At 35.6% G+C, this 14,425-nt stretch overlaps 1 protein-coding gene across 2 annotated transcripts in view; it reads left to right on the top strand.

Moving 5' to 3' along the window:
* Positions 1–14,024, top strand: part of LOC139940543 (rhotekin-like) — a 54,171-nt gene extending 40,147 nt beyond the window's left edge. The window contains exons 6-11 of one of the 2 annotated variants that reach the window (XM_071936847.1): positions 279–408; positions 1,632–1,747; positions 3,155–3,277; positions 4,307–4,460; positions 7,129–7,239; positions 8,544–14,024. In XM_071936847.1, coding sequence (XP_071792948.1) covers positions 279–408; positions 1,632–1,747; positions 3,155–3,277; positions 4,307–4,460; positions 7,129–7,239; positions 8,544–8,695 — 786 coding nt within the window. In that variant the 3' untranslated portion in view covers positions 8,696–14,024. The remainder of the gene's footprint in view (positions 1–278; positions 409–1,631; positions 1,748–3,154; positions 3,278–4,306; positions 4,461–7,128; positions 7,240–8,543) is intronic. The other variant, XM_071936846.1, reaches the window with a different exon arrangement.
* Positions 14,025–14,425: the final 401 nt, after the last annotated feature.

The following is a 14,425-nucleotide window of genomic DNA, read 5'->3' on the forward strand; positions in this document are numbered from 1 at the left end:
GTAATTCTCGTTAACGAGAATTTATATTGTTTTGCTGTTTTCTCAAAAAGGAAAGCATTTCATGGACTAATATTTCAAGAGAAGTCTTTCACCATTGCCTTCTGTAAACCCTGTAAGTTATTTGTAAATCTGTGAACTTTTTTTTTTTTTTTTCTGAATCGAAAGGGTCCAATGGCTTTAAATAAACGTTCTCGTTTGTCAAGAGATCAAACGAGAGAAGAAGAAGAAGTGTTGACAGACCCATTTTTATCAAATCTCGACACTGTTTTATGTTGTAGTCCAATGAGGAGCTCGTCAGTGTACCAACGACACCAGGCACAACCGGCTTCAGGCTCGTTGCTCGATCCACCCTGACGCTAGATGAAGCCAACACTGTTATAAAGACACATGATCTGAACATGGAAAATGGCAAGTATTATTTATTAGATATCCAACAGCTAATAACCGCCATTTGCAGGTATCATTTAAAAAGAATAACAGATAAAACTTTGTATAAGTATTGATGTATATAAATTTGGTTGCGGTAAACACCATGTGTGTATCTACTTTCCAGGTAGAGTTTGTTTTTAGAGAACTGTCTTTTTTTATTCTACTACCGCGGAGTAGATTTATCGGAAGTTCGGGAGACTTCTCAATTCTGAAAAGAACTGTCCTGTTTAACCACTGTCCTTACTCTATGGTTTAACTAATACCTGAGAGATGCCGAGAGGAAGGTATAGAAATTTGGCTACTAATTTAGCTTATAGACGATGTGACCTCTGACGTCACACGAAAACAATAACATGATTCGCCCGCATACCGCCGGGCAAAACCTTTGTGTTTTGGCAGCCTGCTAGAAAGTATATGCAATCTTACCATGACTATGCGTCTTTTTGCCCGGCGAAACATGACGTATAGAGTGTTTTGTCAACAGAGGGCGGTTTGAATGTAAACATAGGTCACAACGTCAATAGGATCTTAATTAACTGCACTACCACGGAGTCAGTTCTCAAATTGGTCTCGACATACATGTATACGGATTACGTAACAAGTTGAAAATAACACTTAAACAATAACTGATAATAAACCTGGCCAGATCTTCGTTTTTTTTTAAATCTTTTTTTCGATCTCATTCGAAGCTACCCTGTATATATCTCCCGGCACACCTATATCAATGAGATGACACATCTTCTTTGCCTTATCCAAGACTACAATATCCGGATGCTGTTGTTCTACAACATGATCAGTCTGAATGTTAAAGTCCCATAGGATCTGTCATGACCTGGTCTCTGCAACTTTCTCTGAACGTGTTCGTACCATTTTGCAGTCACTTGGACACCCCATTTCTTACACAGATCCCAGTGAATAATAATAATAATAATAATAATAATAATAATAATAATAATAATAATAATAATAATAATAATAATAATAATAATAATAATAATATAATAATAATAATAATAATAATAATAATAATAATAATAATAATAATAATAATAATAATAATAATAATAATAATAATAATAATAATAATAATAATAATAATAATAATAATAATAATAATAATAATAATAATAATAATAAGAACACCTTGGCCAACTTGTTGTTATGATTTTTATTCCTAAATTGTTCAATTATTTTTTTCACAGATGAAAGCACTCGTCATCATTGCCTGCCGCTATTTGGTAATTTTTGTTGCCGGTTTGCTGCTCAGCCAGATTGCATCGCCAAAGATTTAGCTCAGGGAAGTCTTCAGCTTTTACAGGTAAAACACACTGATCTCCCTCCCTCCCGACACAAATTACAGTTTTGTTTTTTTGATGAAGGAAATTGCAATTTCTGACTGGTCTCACTTGTTTACCTAACCACGAGGGAAACAGACTTGGGAGATTTTAAAACAACTTTGGATTGAACAAAGAAAAATTCATTAGGGCAGGATTTGAAACGAAGACCTCAGGTATGCCGACAGGGCTATCAAGCCATATTTTGTCAAGTGCTTTTCTCATTTTAAAAATAAAAACTAAAATGGCAAATTGTGGTATTATGTTCTTGCCCTAAAAATGGCCGCAAATATTTTTTTATGAGAGAATTTGACCCCTTTTAAAGGATTTGGGTACTTTTTGTACGCCACAATTTGTATGTCAACAGTTTCCAGTAAACTTTCATGGTTTGAATATAGTGGTAGTAGAAAGCTTCCCTTAAAATATTAATTGCTGAGGTGCTGTAGTTTTTGAGAAATGAGTAAAACAATGTCGCCAAAATAATTTTATCTTTGTGAGACAAACATTGTTATAGCATGTACATTGTATTTGTGAGACTCTCCTGAAAACATTGCTCTGTGATTTTCAAAAAACTTTAAGTCTAATGAAGCTGAAACTTCTACATGTCAACTATATTACAAGTTTATTTACAAATTGAACAAAGTTGGAACAAGTTGAACAAAGAATTGACTAGAGTGGGATTCGAACCAACGACCTCCGGATTAACATGCTGGCACTCTACCAACTGAGCTATCTTGCCCGTTCGGGGGTGCCAGTCAGAAGGTCAGAAGGTTGTTTGGCTTCTGACTGGCTGTTTGGCTTCTGACTGGCACCACCGAACAAAGATATTGACAAAATAGGGACACCACCAATATAGGGCAAGATAGCTCAGTTGGTAGAGCGCCGGCACGTTAATCCGGAGGTCGTTGGTTCGAATCCCACTCTAGTCAATTCTTTGTTCAAACCCAAAACTCATTTCAAAATTTACCCAGTCAGTTTCCCTTGTGGTTTATTTACAGTGAGAAGGGATCTATGTCATGGGCAAAAACTTGATCCACACTACAAAGAGTGTTGAGAACCAATAATGGTGTTTATATTTGGTTTACGGTAACACCATGTGTGTATCTACTTGCCAGGTAGAGTTTGTTCTTAGAGAACTGTCTATCTTTATTCTACTACTGCGGAGTAGATGTTAGGGAGACTTCTCAGTCCTGAAAAGAACTGTCCTGCTTTTTAACTACTACCCGGGCGGAAGGTATACAAAATTGGCAGGGACTACTACTTTAGCTTATAGGATCGTATTTAACTGCACTACCCGCGGAGTCAGTTCTTGGATTGCTCCCAACGTTTCGACTAGCTTGCTCTAGTCATCGTCAGGATCTACTAATGGTGTACTTTTTCTCTTTGAGTAGACGACTGCAGGCGTTCAAACTTGGAGAAACCTGAGAGGGGTCTTAAGAGACGGTGACCTGAGACTACGGGATGAGGAAGTATTCATCAGCGAGGATCCTGTGTACACCATTCCAATCTCAAAGGTATTACGCATTTTCTATTTCTAGCCAGTCTCCGACACTGAACTACTATTTGTCGGAGTTCGTGTTAAAGGTTAACTGTGATCAAGCAACATTAGTTTTCGACCCAGATAATTTTAAAGGCACTGGACACTATTGGTATTTATTCAAAATATTTGTTGGCATAAAAACTTACTTAGTAACAAGCTAAGAGAGCTGTTGATAGTATAAAACAGTGTGAGAAACGGCTCCCTCTGAAGTTACAAAGTTTTTGAGAAGGAGGTAATTCTCAGTCAAATAGGCATCTGAAAGCACACAAAGTAACGCAAAAAGTTGTTTTTCTTCTTTCATTATTTCTTTGCAACTTTGATAACCAATGAGCCCAAATTTTCACAGGTTTGTTATTTTTATGCATGTTGAGATCCACCAAGTGATAATACTGGTCTTTTACAATAACCAATTGTGTCCAGTGTCTGAAAATTTTAACTTAATTGGTCTTTGAAGTTGCAAGAGAATAATGGGAGAAAAAACACCCTTTTGTCGCATAAGTTGTGTGCTTTCATACACCTTAAATTCGAGACCTCAGGTGAGGTAATGCTGATGCATAAAATAACAAACGTGTGAAAATTTGAGCTCAATCGGTCATCAAACTTGCGAGATAAAAATGAAAGAAAAAAACACCCTCGTCACATGAAGTTGTGTGCGTTTAGATGGTTGATTTCAAGACCTCAAGTTCTAAATCTGAGGTCTCGAAATCAAATTCATGGAAAATTACTTCTTACTCGAAAACTATGGCACTTCAGAGGGAGCCATTTCTCACAGTGTTTTTATACCATCAACCTCTCCCCATTACACGTCACCAAGAAAGGTTTTATGCCATTAATTATTTTGAGTAGTTACCAATAGTGTCCACTGCCTTTAAGCACTGTATACCCTAGTTCTATGATAACATATCCACAAGCATATCACCCAGGTGGGTGCTACACTTACTAAATATTTTGCTGTGCAAAAAATTGCAAAACTCATTGATATTTTTGTGAATTTTTCCTGTAGGATACATTGATAGCCGCTTCGTCAAAGTCCAGTGTGACACATCCTCATGTTCTAGAAGTCAGCGAGAATAAAGAGCGCCACCACTTGGCGGTACAGAGCAAGGAGGAGATGTCAAGATGGCGTGATGCACTCGAACAACTTGTAACAAATCAAGGTACTGATAATTAATTAATGTTGTCATATGTGGCTATGTCACCTATATATATATATATATTTCTTTTTTGGCTTTCAAATTTACAATAGAAATATTTGTGAAAATTTCACTCACCCCTGTTGGCCTGTTTTGGCTTGTTTCTCCATATTTCCAATGATATTTCCAATGAACGCTTGATCGCATCACAATTGGTAAATACTCCAAACATTATTAAGGGAATCAATGTGTGGTGAAGAGGTTTTCAACTAGTGGTTTAATCCCAATGAGGCCTGGCTCTTGATAATTTTACCGAGACGAAGTCACGGTAAATTATAAAAAACCAGGCCTCGGCGGGTTTGAACCACTAGTTGAAAACCGATTCAACACACTTTGATTCCCATTAATAAATACCTTTTCGGTCAAAAACATCATCACTTTTTGGTCAAAAAGTAAAATAAATGCAAAAATTATAATTGTTAAATGATTTCTTTCAACACAACACCCCTCCAGCTATGAAATGGTAAAGCCCTCCACAGCCCTCGGGTAAACAAGTCCTTTTAAGGGAATGCTGTGCGCGTATCACATGATGAAGCACAACTGTTTCAGCCGTTGCTCTCGACCAATAGGAATGAAGAAACTGTCTTAAAAGAACAGGTGCAAGGTCGCGTGTCACGCCCATGAATTAACACTTTTTACCGGTCATAAACAAAGGTTTATACACACCCACGTGACGTGCTCTCCACCAATAGGAAGAGCGAAACTGTCTGAGGTATTTATGAATGACCTTTAAAACTTCCTTGGTGAGAAGGACTGTAGTTGCTGATAGTATGAACTATTTTTAGAAAGGATTCCCTTCGCAGCATACCCTCTAGGGCCTGCTTGAATTTTGTGTGAAAGACTGGATGAAGTCAAATCCATTTAGGTTTTTGCTCTTTTGGGTAGAGTCAATGATGGTAACAATCTTTGTTAGTAGTTATGACTTTGTAGGTAAAGGGTCTGGATTGATGTGTTTAAACCCGGCTGGATGAATGTATAGTCAGTCTTAAAGGTACTGAACACTATTGGTAATTACTCAAAATAATTGTTAGCAGAAAAAACTTACTTGGTAACAAACAATGGAGACCTGTTGATAGTATAAAACATTGTGAGAAACGGCTCCCTCTGTAGTAACTAGTTTCTGAGAAGGAAGTAATTTCTCACTAAAATATTTGAATTGATTTCGAGACCTCAGCTGAGGTCTCGGATTGAAGCATCTGAAAGCACACAACTTCATGCAACAAGGGTGTTTTTTCTTCCATTATTCTGTCGCACTTTTGACGACTTATATTAAGTTCAAATATGTTGAGAAACACCGGTGAGAATATTGGTCTTTGACAATATTACCAAAGGTGTCAAGTGTCTTTATGGTGTACTGTAATTGTGTGTCTCATGTGAAGTTGTCAGTCTGAGTTTGGTACTACAGTCCTGAAGTGTCTCCCATCCCAACAATTGTAGAATTTTGTTGATGGCCGACTCCCGACTGCCTGTAATCACGAACCGTTAACTAAGCTAGAATAAAAACTAGTGTCCCTTTGTTCAAGCGACTTTTGTATCTGAATTCTAGATACGTGTGCCATGTAAGCCTTATTGGATTCTAAAATTCCGGTAATGAGACCAAGGATGCCTTATAAGCAAAACTTAATCTCTGGAGCTTGCAATTATTTTTTAGTTTTGTAATTTTATCTACATACATCTGTATATCCCTGACTGAAAAAGTGAGGAAACCTGTCAACACCGAATTCTAACATGTGGTTTATAGGAGAATGTCACATGATATATACGTTATTTTTACTCGAAAGCCACGCAAGCACGTTTCAGTGTATCCATAGCAACCAGGATACTATACCCTTAGCAACCAATCTACGTAACTCTCCGCAGCCAACATACCATTTATCCATAGCAACTAGCAACCACTGTACTTTTATCAACAGCAACCAGTGTTCTCTACCCGAAGTAACGGCAGCTTTTTGGTACCTTAATGCCATGTTAGTTATGGATCCGATTTTAAACGGAAATCCGTTTTTGTACACCCCTTCATCAGCTGAAGCCTTTTATTATGTATCTGAAAGCTCACCAAGTATTGCAACAAGGGTGTTTTTTTCTTTCATTATTCTCTTGCAAATTCTATGACCAATTGCGCCCAAATGTTCACAGGTTTGTTTTTTTTTTGCATACACTATGTTGGGATACCCAAATGAGAATACTGGTCTTTGACAATACTACCAAAGGTGTCCCGTACCTTTAAAGGATTTGGGTACCTTTTCAAAATGTCCATAGATTTACATTAAACTTACAGGGTTTGAAGATAATGATAGTGGAAAGCTTCCCTTCAAATCTTACTTACTGAGGTGCTATAGTTTTTGAGAAATGAGTAAAACAATGTCATGAAAATCCGTTTGTAAATGATTAAAATAATTTTCGTCTCATGAGACGAAAATTATTTTCATGACATTGTTTTACTCATTTCCCAAAAACTACAGCACCTCAGCACGTAGTATTTTCAGGGAAGCTTTCTACTATCATTATCTTCAAACTGTGTAAGTTTATTGTAAATCTGTTTGTCCTACAAAAGTTACATAGACCCTTTAAAACAAAAATAAATTAAATAGGGTCTACAAATAAATGTTGTACCTACTTCATTTTTGTTCAGGTGCTTGGAATAACGCTTGTCATACTTCAGAGGTAATCATCATCCCAGACCCAAGAAGACCTTCTGTGGAGTCTGATCGCACAGGTTCACTCTATGATGAAATGTCAATAAGTAAGTAGCCATCGGTGAACTTACCCCTCCTACTGTGTGACCAATCAATAGCATCCACCAGTGTTATAGCCACGATGGGTGGTGCTGGGTGAGCCTACCCAGGACACGTAATGTAACGCTCAATACTCAATGAGCAAAATACATTGTGCTGCCCAGGACAGTTTTTAAAATATTGTTCACTGTGCATTGATCTGAGACACAGCTATTATTGATAAGGCTACAGAGAAAGAACACAGTCAAAAGGCCATTCAACTTATTGCATGGCCCACTAACACCTTATGAAATGTTTTGAAATCTGGCATTTTGCCTGAAGCTTGCACTTCAGCAATAAAACAAATAAACAGGAATAATTTTGTTGATCCGCTCGCCTTGGTGGACTTCGAATTTTTTTGGACTTATTGCCCATCACTCAAAATGGTCAAGCTACAACCTTGATTGATGCACTGAAAGTTTCAAGTGAGTATGGTGACTACATACTTGTTGAGAAGATAGCAAAAATGTGTCATGGCCGAGTGGGCTAGTTCTCCGGAGCCAAGGACTGCTGGTGTTGTCAGCAGCAGAGTCTGGGTTTGAAACCGGTCATGACACTTATGCCCTCAACAACATCGAATTTAACCATAATTAATTTGTAAAAATGCTCAGAAATAAGTGTATTCTGCTCTGCCAGCCTGACTCCTACATGTAGTTGATGATACCCATCCTTATGGACTGTGAAAAGGGGGTAACCTTGTTTCAGCCCCTGGAGTAGGTTGCCACATGCCCCTGGGGGCAGTTTATTTTGGTCGACTGGCCTTGTAAAAAGAGGAGAAAAACTCACAATATTTGTATCAAGAATGTCAAACCCATTCATGTTTATGGTGGTGACAGCCGATACCGATCGCCTCTCTCCAAGAAGTTTGGGGGAAAGGGCTGGTTTGACATAAAAAATGTTGGAAACACAAGTTGGGAAGAGGGCGGGCAAAAACTAGTAACTAGATGTTTATTTGGTTTGGTTATAAGTATTAACAGGAATGAGATTGTTCAGACTTTTTTGCTGAATTCAGACTTTTTATGTCAGCCTGGTGAAGAAAATCAGACAATATTATTTTCCACAACTAAAGAAATCCTGCTAATTTGTCTACTTCTAGAGTGCATTGGATACTGTTTCCAAAAGCTCCTTGGAATCTATAACCCCATGGGTTTCCAAACGGTAGAAATGGCATCATTTCAACATACCTTTGAATTTGTATCCAAGTTTCAGACTTTTTCGTTACTAATGGCTCTCACCCCTGAAGTAATTGATGTTACTTTTCTTTTGTAAAAAGGTCCCGACTTCCCAAGCCAAGATGGTTCTGAAGAGGATGCTGTTTTCAACGACTCCCCAGCGAATAATCTCAGACCAAGACCCGTTAAACTTCCCAAGCCTTCCATATTCTATATTCCCAAGATGCTGTCGAGGAGGGAAACAAATGTATGAACTCTGGTAAACAATAATAATATTATTATAAGGCCACATTAAAAAAAAAAAGTTGTTGTTCGTCCCCGCCCGACCATTCAAAACCCCCCGACCCCATTTTTTTTTTTTTTTTTTTTTTTTTTAATCATAAAAAACAAACTTTTCAATGATACTTTCGGTCAAAAAAATGGTTGAAAAAGCAGGATACTAGGCGTGGCAGAAATGTTGTGCAGAAGTGTCAAGGACTGGTGCTGAGGTCATGGTCTGACATTGTGTTCTTTTATTTTGATATCTCTTTATACATTTATTGCCCAGATTTCTCAGCTGATATTTTTCTTGGCAAGACAAGAACAATTCTTCAAATATTTACTTGGGCTACACTGTGCTCAGTTGTTTAAAAAAGTTTACAGAAAATGTCATCTAGGAGTTAAATTTGTTTGACGAAACTATTGAAAACATCAAAAACACACAAACCCTCTGTTTTATAGGGATTGTGATGATTTCTTTATTATTGATTTCATTTGGCATGTCAAAAAAAAAAAAAAAACCTCCCTCCCTCCCCCATCTGCAAAAAAAAAAAAGGACGATCAACAATTTTTTATTTTTATGTGGCCTTTTCAAGGGTATTCAAGGCGCAGAGTAACGCACAATAACAAAATTAAAATAAAGCATTAAGATGAAGGTGAAAGAAACCGGTTGGAACGTATGTAGTGACGTATGTAAACAAAGAATGTAAACATTATTGCGTCAGTAAAGTGTATTATATGTAATTAAAGATGCTATGTCAGATCTTTGGCCCCAAACATTAAATAATTGATTTTTTTTTTAGTGAATGGTATGTCAAAGAGTATCAAAGTTTAACTTTTACTTTTAATTGTCAGGAACCATGACAAAAATTTGAAACGTTTCTTATAAAACACATAAGAATTGGTCATGTGATATATTGTCGGGATCCCGACAAAAACAAAATTTGAGCACTTTATTTCACTGCTACTAATAATTGGCGGACTTTTTTCGAGCAATGGCTCAAATGAAAGCTTGTAACTTTCTCGACCCCCATCAAAATTGAATTTTAAATCAATTTTGGGGGGTCAAATCGGCCAACAAATCTGACATAGCATCTTTAAGTGTCCCCGGATGGAAATCTTTCACCAAAACCTTCATTGCACGGAATTAAATCCATGGTTTGCAGTAACCACTAGTACCGGGCATGAACCATCATAGCACAGAAGAATTTCCATGGTGTTCGGCAACCCCTTGTACCGGACATGGACTGTTTAAGAAAAACAGCTGAGTCATTAATTTTTGGTTTCTTAGATGTGCCTTTGATAATTGGAAAAACACTGCGTAGAGTCTTGCTGGGCTTAGCGTTGGCCTCCTGTACTATCTAGTGAATGGTTTGCCCACACTATTTAAGACACTGGACACTATTGGTAATTGTCAAAGACCAGTCTTCTCACTTGGTGTATCTCAACATATGCATAAAATAACAATTTTATAGCTCAATTGGTCGTCAAAGTTGCGAGATAATAGTGAAAGAAAAAACACCCTTGTCACACATTGACAAAGTTGTGTGCTTTCAGATGCTTGATTTCGAGACTTCAAATTCTAAATCTGAGGTCTTGAAATGCGTGGAAAATTAACTCTCTCGAAAACTGCACTACTTCAGAAGGAGCCGTTTCTCACAATGTCAACCTCTCCCCATTACTCGTTACCAAGTGAGGTTTTATGCTAATAATTATTTTGAGTAATTACCAATAGTGTCCACTGGCTTTAAGCAAGCTTAGTCATACAAGAAGGAAAGGAGAGCAATAATTTTCGACAGTTTTTAAAAACTTTTCAATCGTTTAATATACATATACAAAACAAGGAAAACAATTGTACTATAGTAAACTGTGCATCATTTAACAGACTTTTGTTAAACCACAAGGGGAACTGACTGGGTAAGTTTATTACTTGATTTCAAATTTTTATAAAGTTGTACCCCGTTAAAGGCACTGCAAAGTTAGCAAATTACTCACTTTAAGGCAAAATCACACAAGGCGACACATTTTTGGGCAAAATTTGATAAGTACACAAGGCAGGCAGTATTTGATAATTAAACAAGGCTTTGAACTTTTTTATGCAAATTACATAAGGTTATGTACATAATTTAGGCAAAACTTGCAAATTACACCTTTTTAGGAAAAATTTGCCAATTAAACATTTGTAGGCAAAGCCTTACACACATTTTTAAGCAAATTCTTCAAATTACACACATGTTTTGGGGAAATTTGCAAATTACACATTTTTTTGCAAAATCTTCAAATGAAACAAGGCTATAGTCTTGCACACATTTTAGGCAAAACTTGCAAATTTCACAAGGCTATAGTCTTACACAGATTTTTAAGCAAAATCTTCAAATTACACAAGGCTAAAGTCTTACACATATTTTTGGGCAAAATCTTCAAATTACACAAGGCTATATAGTCTTACACACATTTTTCGGTAAAATCTTCAAATTACACAAGGCTATAGTCTTACACACATTTTTCGGCAAAATCTTCAAATTACACAAGGCTATAGTCTTGCACACATTTTTAGGTAAAATCTTCAAATTACACAAGGCTATAGTCTTACACACATTTTTAGGTAAAATCTTCAAATTACACAAGGCTTATAGTCTTGCACACATTTTTAGGTAAAATCTTCAAATTACACAAGTCTATGGTCTTGCACACATTTTTTTGTAAAATCTTCAAATTACACAAGGCTATAGTCTTGCACACATTTTTTTGTAAAATCTTCAAATTACACAAGGCTATGGTCTTGCACACATTTTTAGGTAAAATCTTCAAATTACACAAGTCTATGGTCTTGCACACATTTTTTTGTAAAATCTTCAAATTACACAAGTCTATGGTCTTGCCCACATTTTTAGGTAAAATCTTCAAATTACACAAGGCTATAGTCTTGCACACATTTTTAGGTAAAATCTTCAAATTACACAAGGCTATAGTCTTACACACATTTTTAGGTAAAATCTTCAAATTACACAAGGCTATAGTCTTGCACACATTTTTAGGTAAAATCTTCAAATTACACAAGTCTATGGTCTTGCACACATTTTTTTTGTAAAATCTTCAAATTACACAAGGCTATAGTCTTGCACACATTTTTTTGTAAAATCTTCAAATTACACAAGTCTATGGTCTTGCCCACATTTTTAGGTAAAATCTTCAAATTACACAAGGCACACAAATTTTGGTAAAATCTTCAAATTAAAAAAGGCTATAGTCTTGCACACATTTTTAAGGCAAAATCTTCAATTTTCATACATTTTTTTGTAAAATCTTCAAATTACACAAGGCCATAGTCTTTCACAGATTTTTTGGTAAAATCTTCAAATTACACAAGGCTATAGACTTGCACACAATTGTTTGCAAAATCTTCAAATTACACAAGGCTATATATAGTGTTGCACACATTTTTTTTGTAAAATCTTCAAATTACACAAGGCTTGCACACATTTTAGGTAAAATTTGCAAATTACACAAGGCTTTAGTGTTGCACACATCATTTGGTAAAATCTTCAAATTACACAAGACTATGTCTTGCACACATTTTTTTGTAAAATCTTCAAATCACAAAGAGTCTTGCACACTTTTTTAGGCAAAATCTTCATATGATAAGCAAAACTTGCAAAGTACACATTTTTTGGCAAAATCTTGCCACATTATTTGCAATTCTTCAAATAACACAAGAATATAGTTGCACACATTTTTTCGGTAAAATCTTGCACACATTTTAGGAAAAATTTGCAAATTACACAAGGTGGTCTCGCACACATTTTTTCGCCAAATTGCACACATTTGTTGGCAAAATCTTCAAATTACACAAGGCTATACACATATTTTTAGGCAAAATTGTCAAATTACACAAGTTTATAGTGTTGCACACTTTTTTTGGCAAAATCTTCAAATTACACAAAGATTTAGTCTTGCACACTTTTTTTAGCCAAAATCTTCAAATGACACAAGGCTATAAAAGCATTACATACATTTTTAAGCAAAATCTTCAAACACACACTTTCTGGTAAAATCTTCAAATTACACAAGGCACACATTTTTTAGGCAAATCTTACAAATTACTTGCGCACATTTTAGGCAAAAATTGCAAATTGCATTTTTTAAGGCAAAATTTGCTTTAATAAGTACATAAGTACATTTTGCCTAAAAATGTGTAGCCTTGCACACATTTGAAATGCACCTTGTCCAGAAACACATCTGTCTGTTTTATTATTATTATTGTTTTGCTCAAAATGACAGAAAGATTAATGCATGGTTTTTGTGAAGAATTGACAAAACATTTAGAATATTTAGAAAATGTCAAGCTAACAATATGTTTCAGGTAATTTTATATATGTAAAAAGAGATCAACGTTTATCCAAAATATTGACACTTAAGTTTTTATAACCAACTTGGTAAAAGCAATGTTCCCCTTTTGTCCAATCTAAATTTATTACATAATTTGTTATATAACTTCTCTGGCTCAGGACTTTTTAAGGTCATTAGTTGAATTTGTAGGGATTTTATGAAAATGTATTTGCATTATTTTGGAGCTCTTGGTTAACAGGTTTATATTTCAAGAGTATACTTCAAAGTAATTTTTTTGTTCAGCAACTAGAAACATTGTTTTCTTAAGTAAAACATTTATTTGTTGATTTTAACATTTTTGTTCAAATCATACAAATTTTTTATTTAAAGACACTGGACACTATCGGTATATATTCTTCTTCCTTATAAAGTGCAGCCTTCAAATGGTTGAAGAAGAATTGTTAGGATAAAAACTTACTTGTAATGGAGGGCTGTTGATAGTATAAAACATTGTGAGAAACGGCTCCCTCTGAAGAAACGTAGTTTCCACTAAAATGTTTAAATTTGATTTTGAGGTCTCAAAATCAAGCATCTGAAAGCACACAACTTCGTGTGACAAGGGTGTTTTTTCTTCCATTATTATCTCGCAACTTCGACGACCAATTGAGGTCAAATTTTCACAGGGTTTTTATTTTGTGCATATTGTTGAGATACACCAAGTGAAAAGACTGGTCTTTGACAGTTACCAATAGTGGCCAGTGTCTGTATGTAATGACCTTTCGTTCATTGCTAGATTGAATGCACTTGACCAACAATTTGTCACTCTTAATATTTTAATCACTTATTTTATAATCATTATGATAATAGAGCTTTTTGATCAAAGTATGAAGAATATGTCAATCTGTTTTTGACCGAACTGTATCATAGTTATATATTTTATATATATTGTATTTATATTTAACCGGATTTCATGTAACCAATGGTAATAATAAAACATCCTATTGGGCTTTACTCTTCCTTGAAGAGGACAAAACTCTTGGACTGAAGTAGATTTTTCTTACAAATAGTGTTGCTTTATAGTAACTTGGGTGAACTCTTGGGTGTCCCCTTTTCTACCTTGTTATAAAAACTAGTGCAATATGATTTCTTTTTGCAATGGTTCCTTTTTGAAGGACTTGGCTTTTCACTTCTCACATGATGAACCATTGTGCATTTCCAGGGAAGAACCAGGAGACTGTGAAAGTTGGTTCATTTGTTTGATTAAAGAAAGGGAAAACAATTTATCTATGAACAAACGTTCTATTAATCAAAAAATGAAACATTCCATCTACCAATTTTTCAAGCATTGAACACCCCCCCCCCCTTCCCACCCACAAACGTAATGTTATGGCCATCC

The sequence above is a fragment of the Asterias amurensis genome, chromosome 8 (assembly GCF_032118995.1).
Source record: "Asterias amurensis chromosome 8, ASM3211899v1".
In the NCBI taxonomy this organism is placed as follows: Eukaryota; Metazoa; Echinodermata; class Asteroidea; order Forcipulatida; family Asteriidae; genus Asterias; species Asterias amurensis.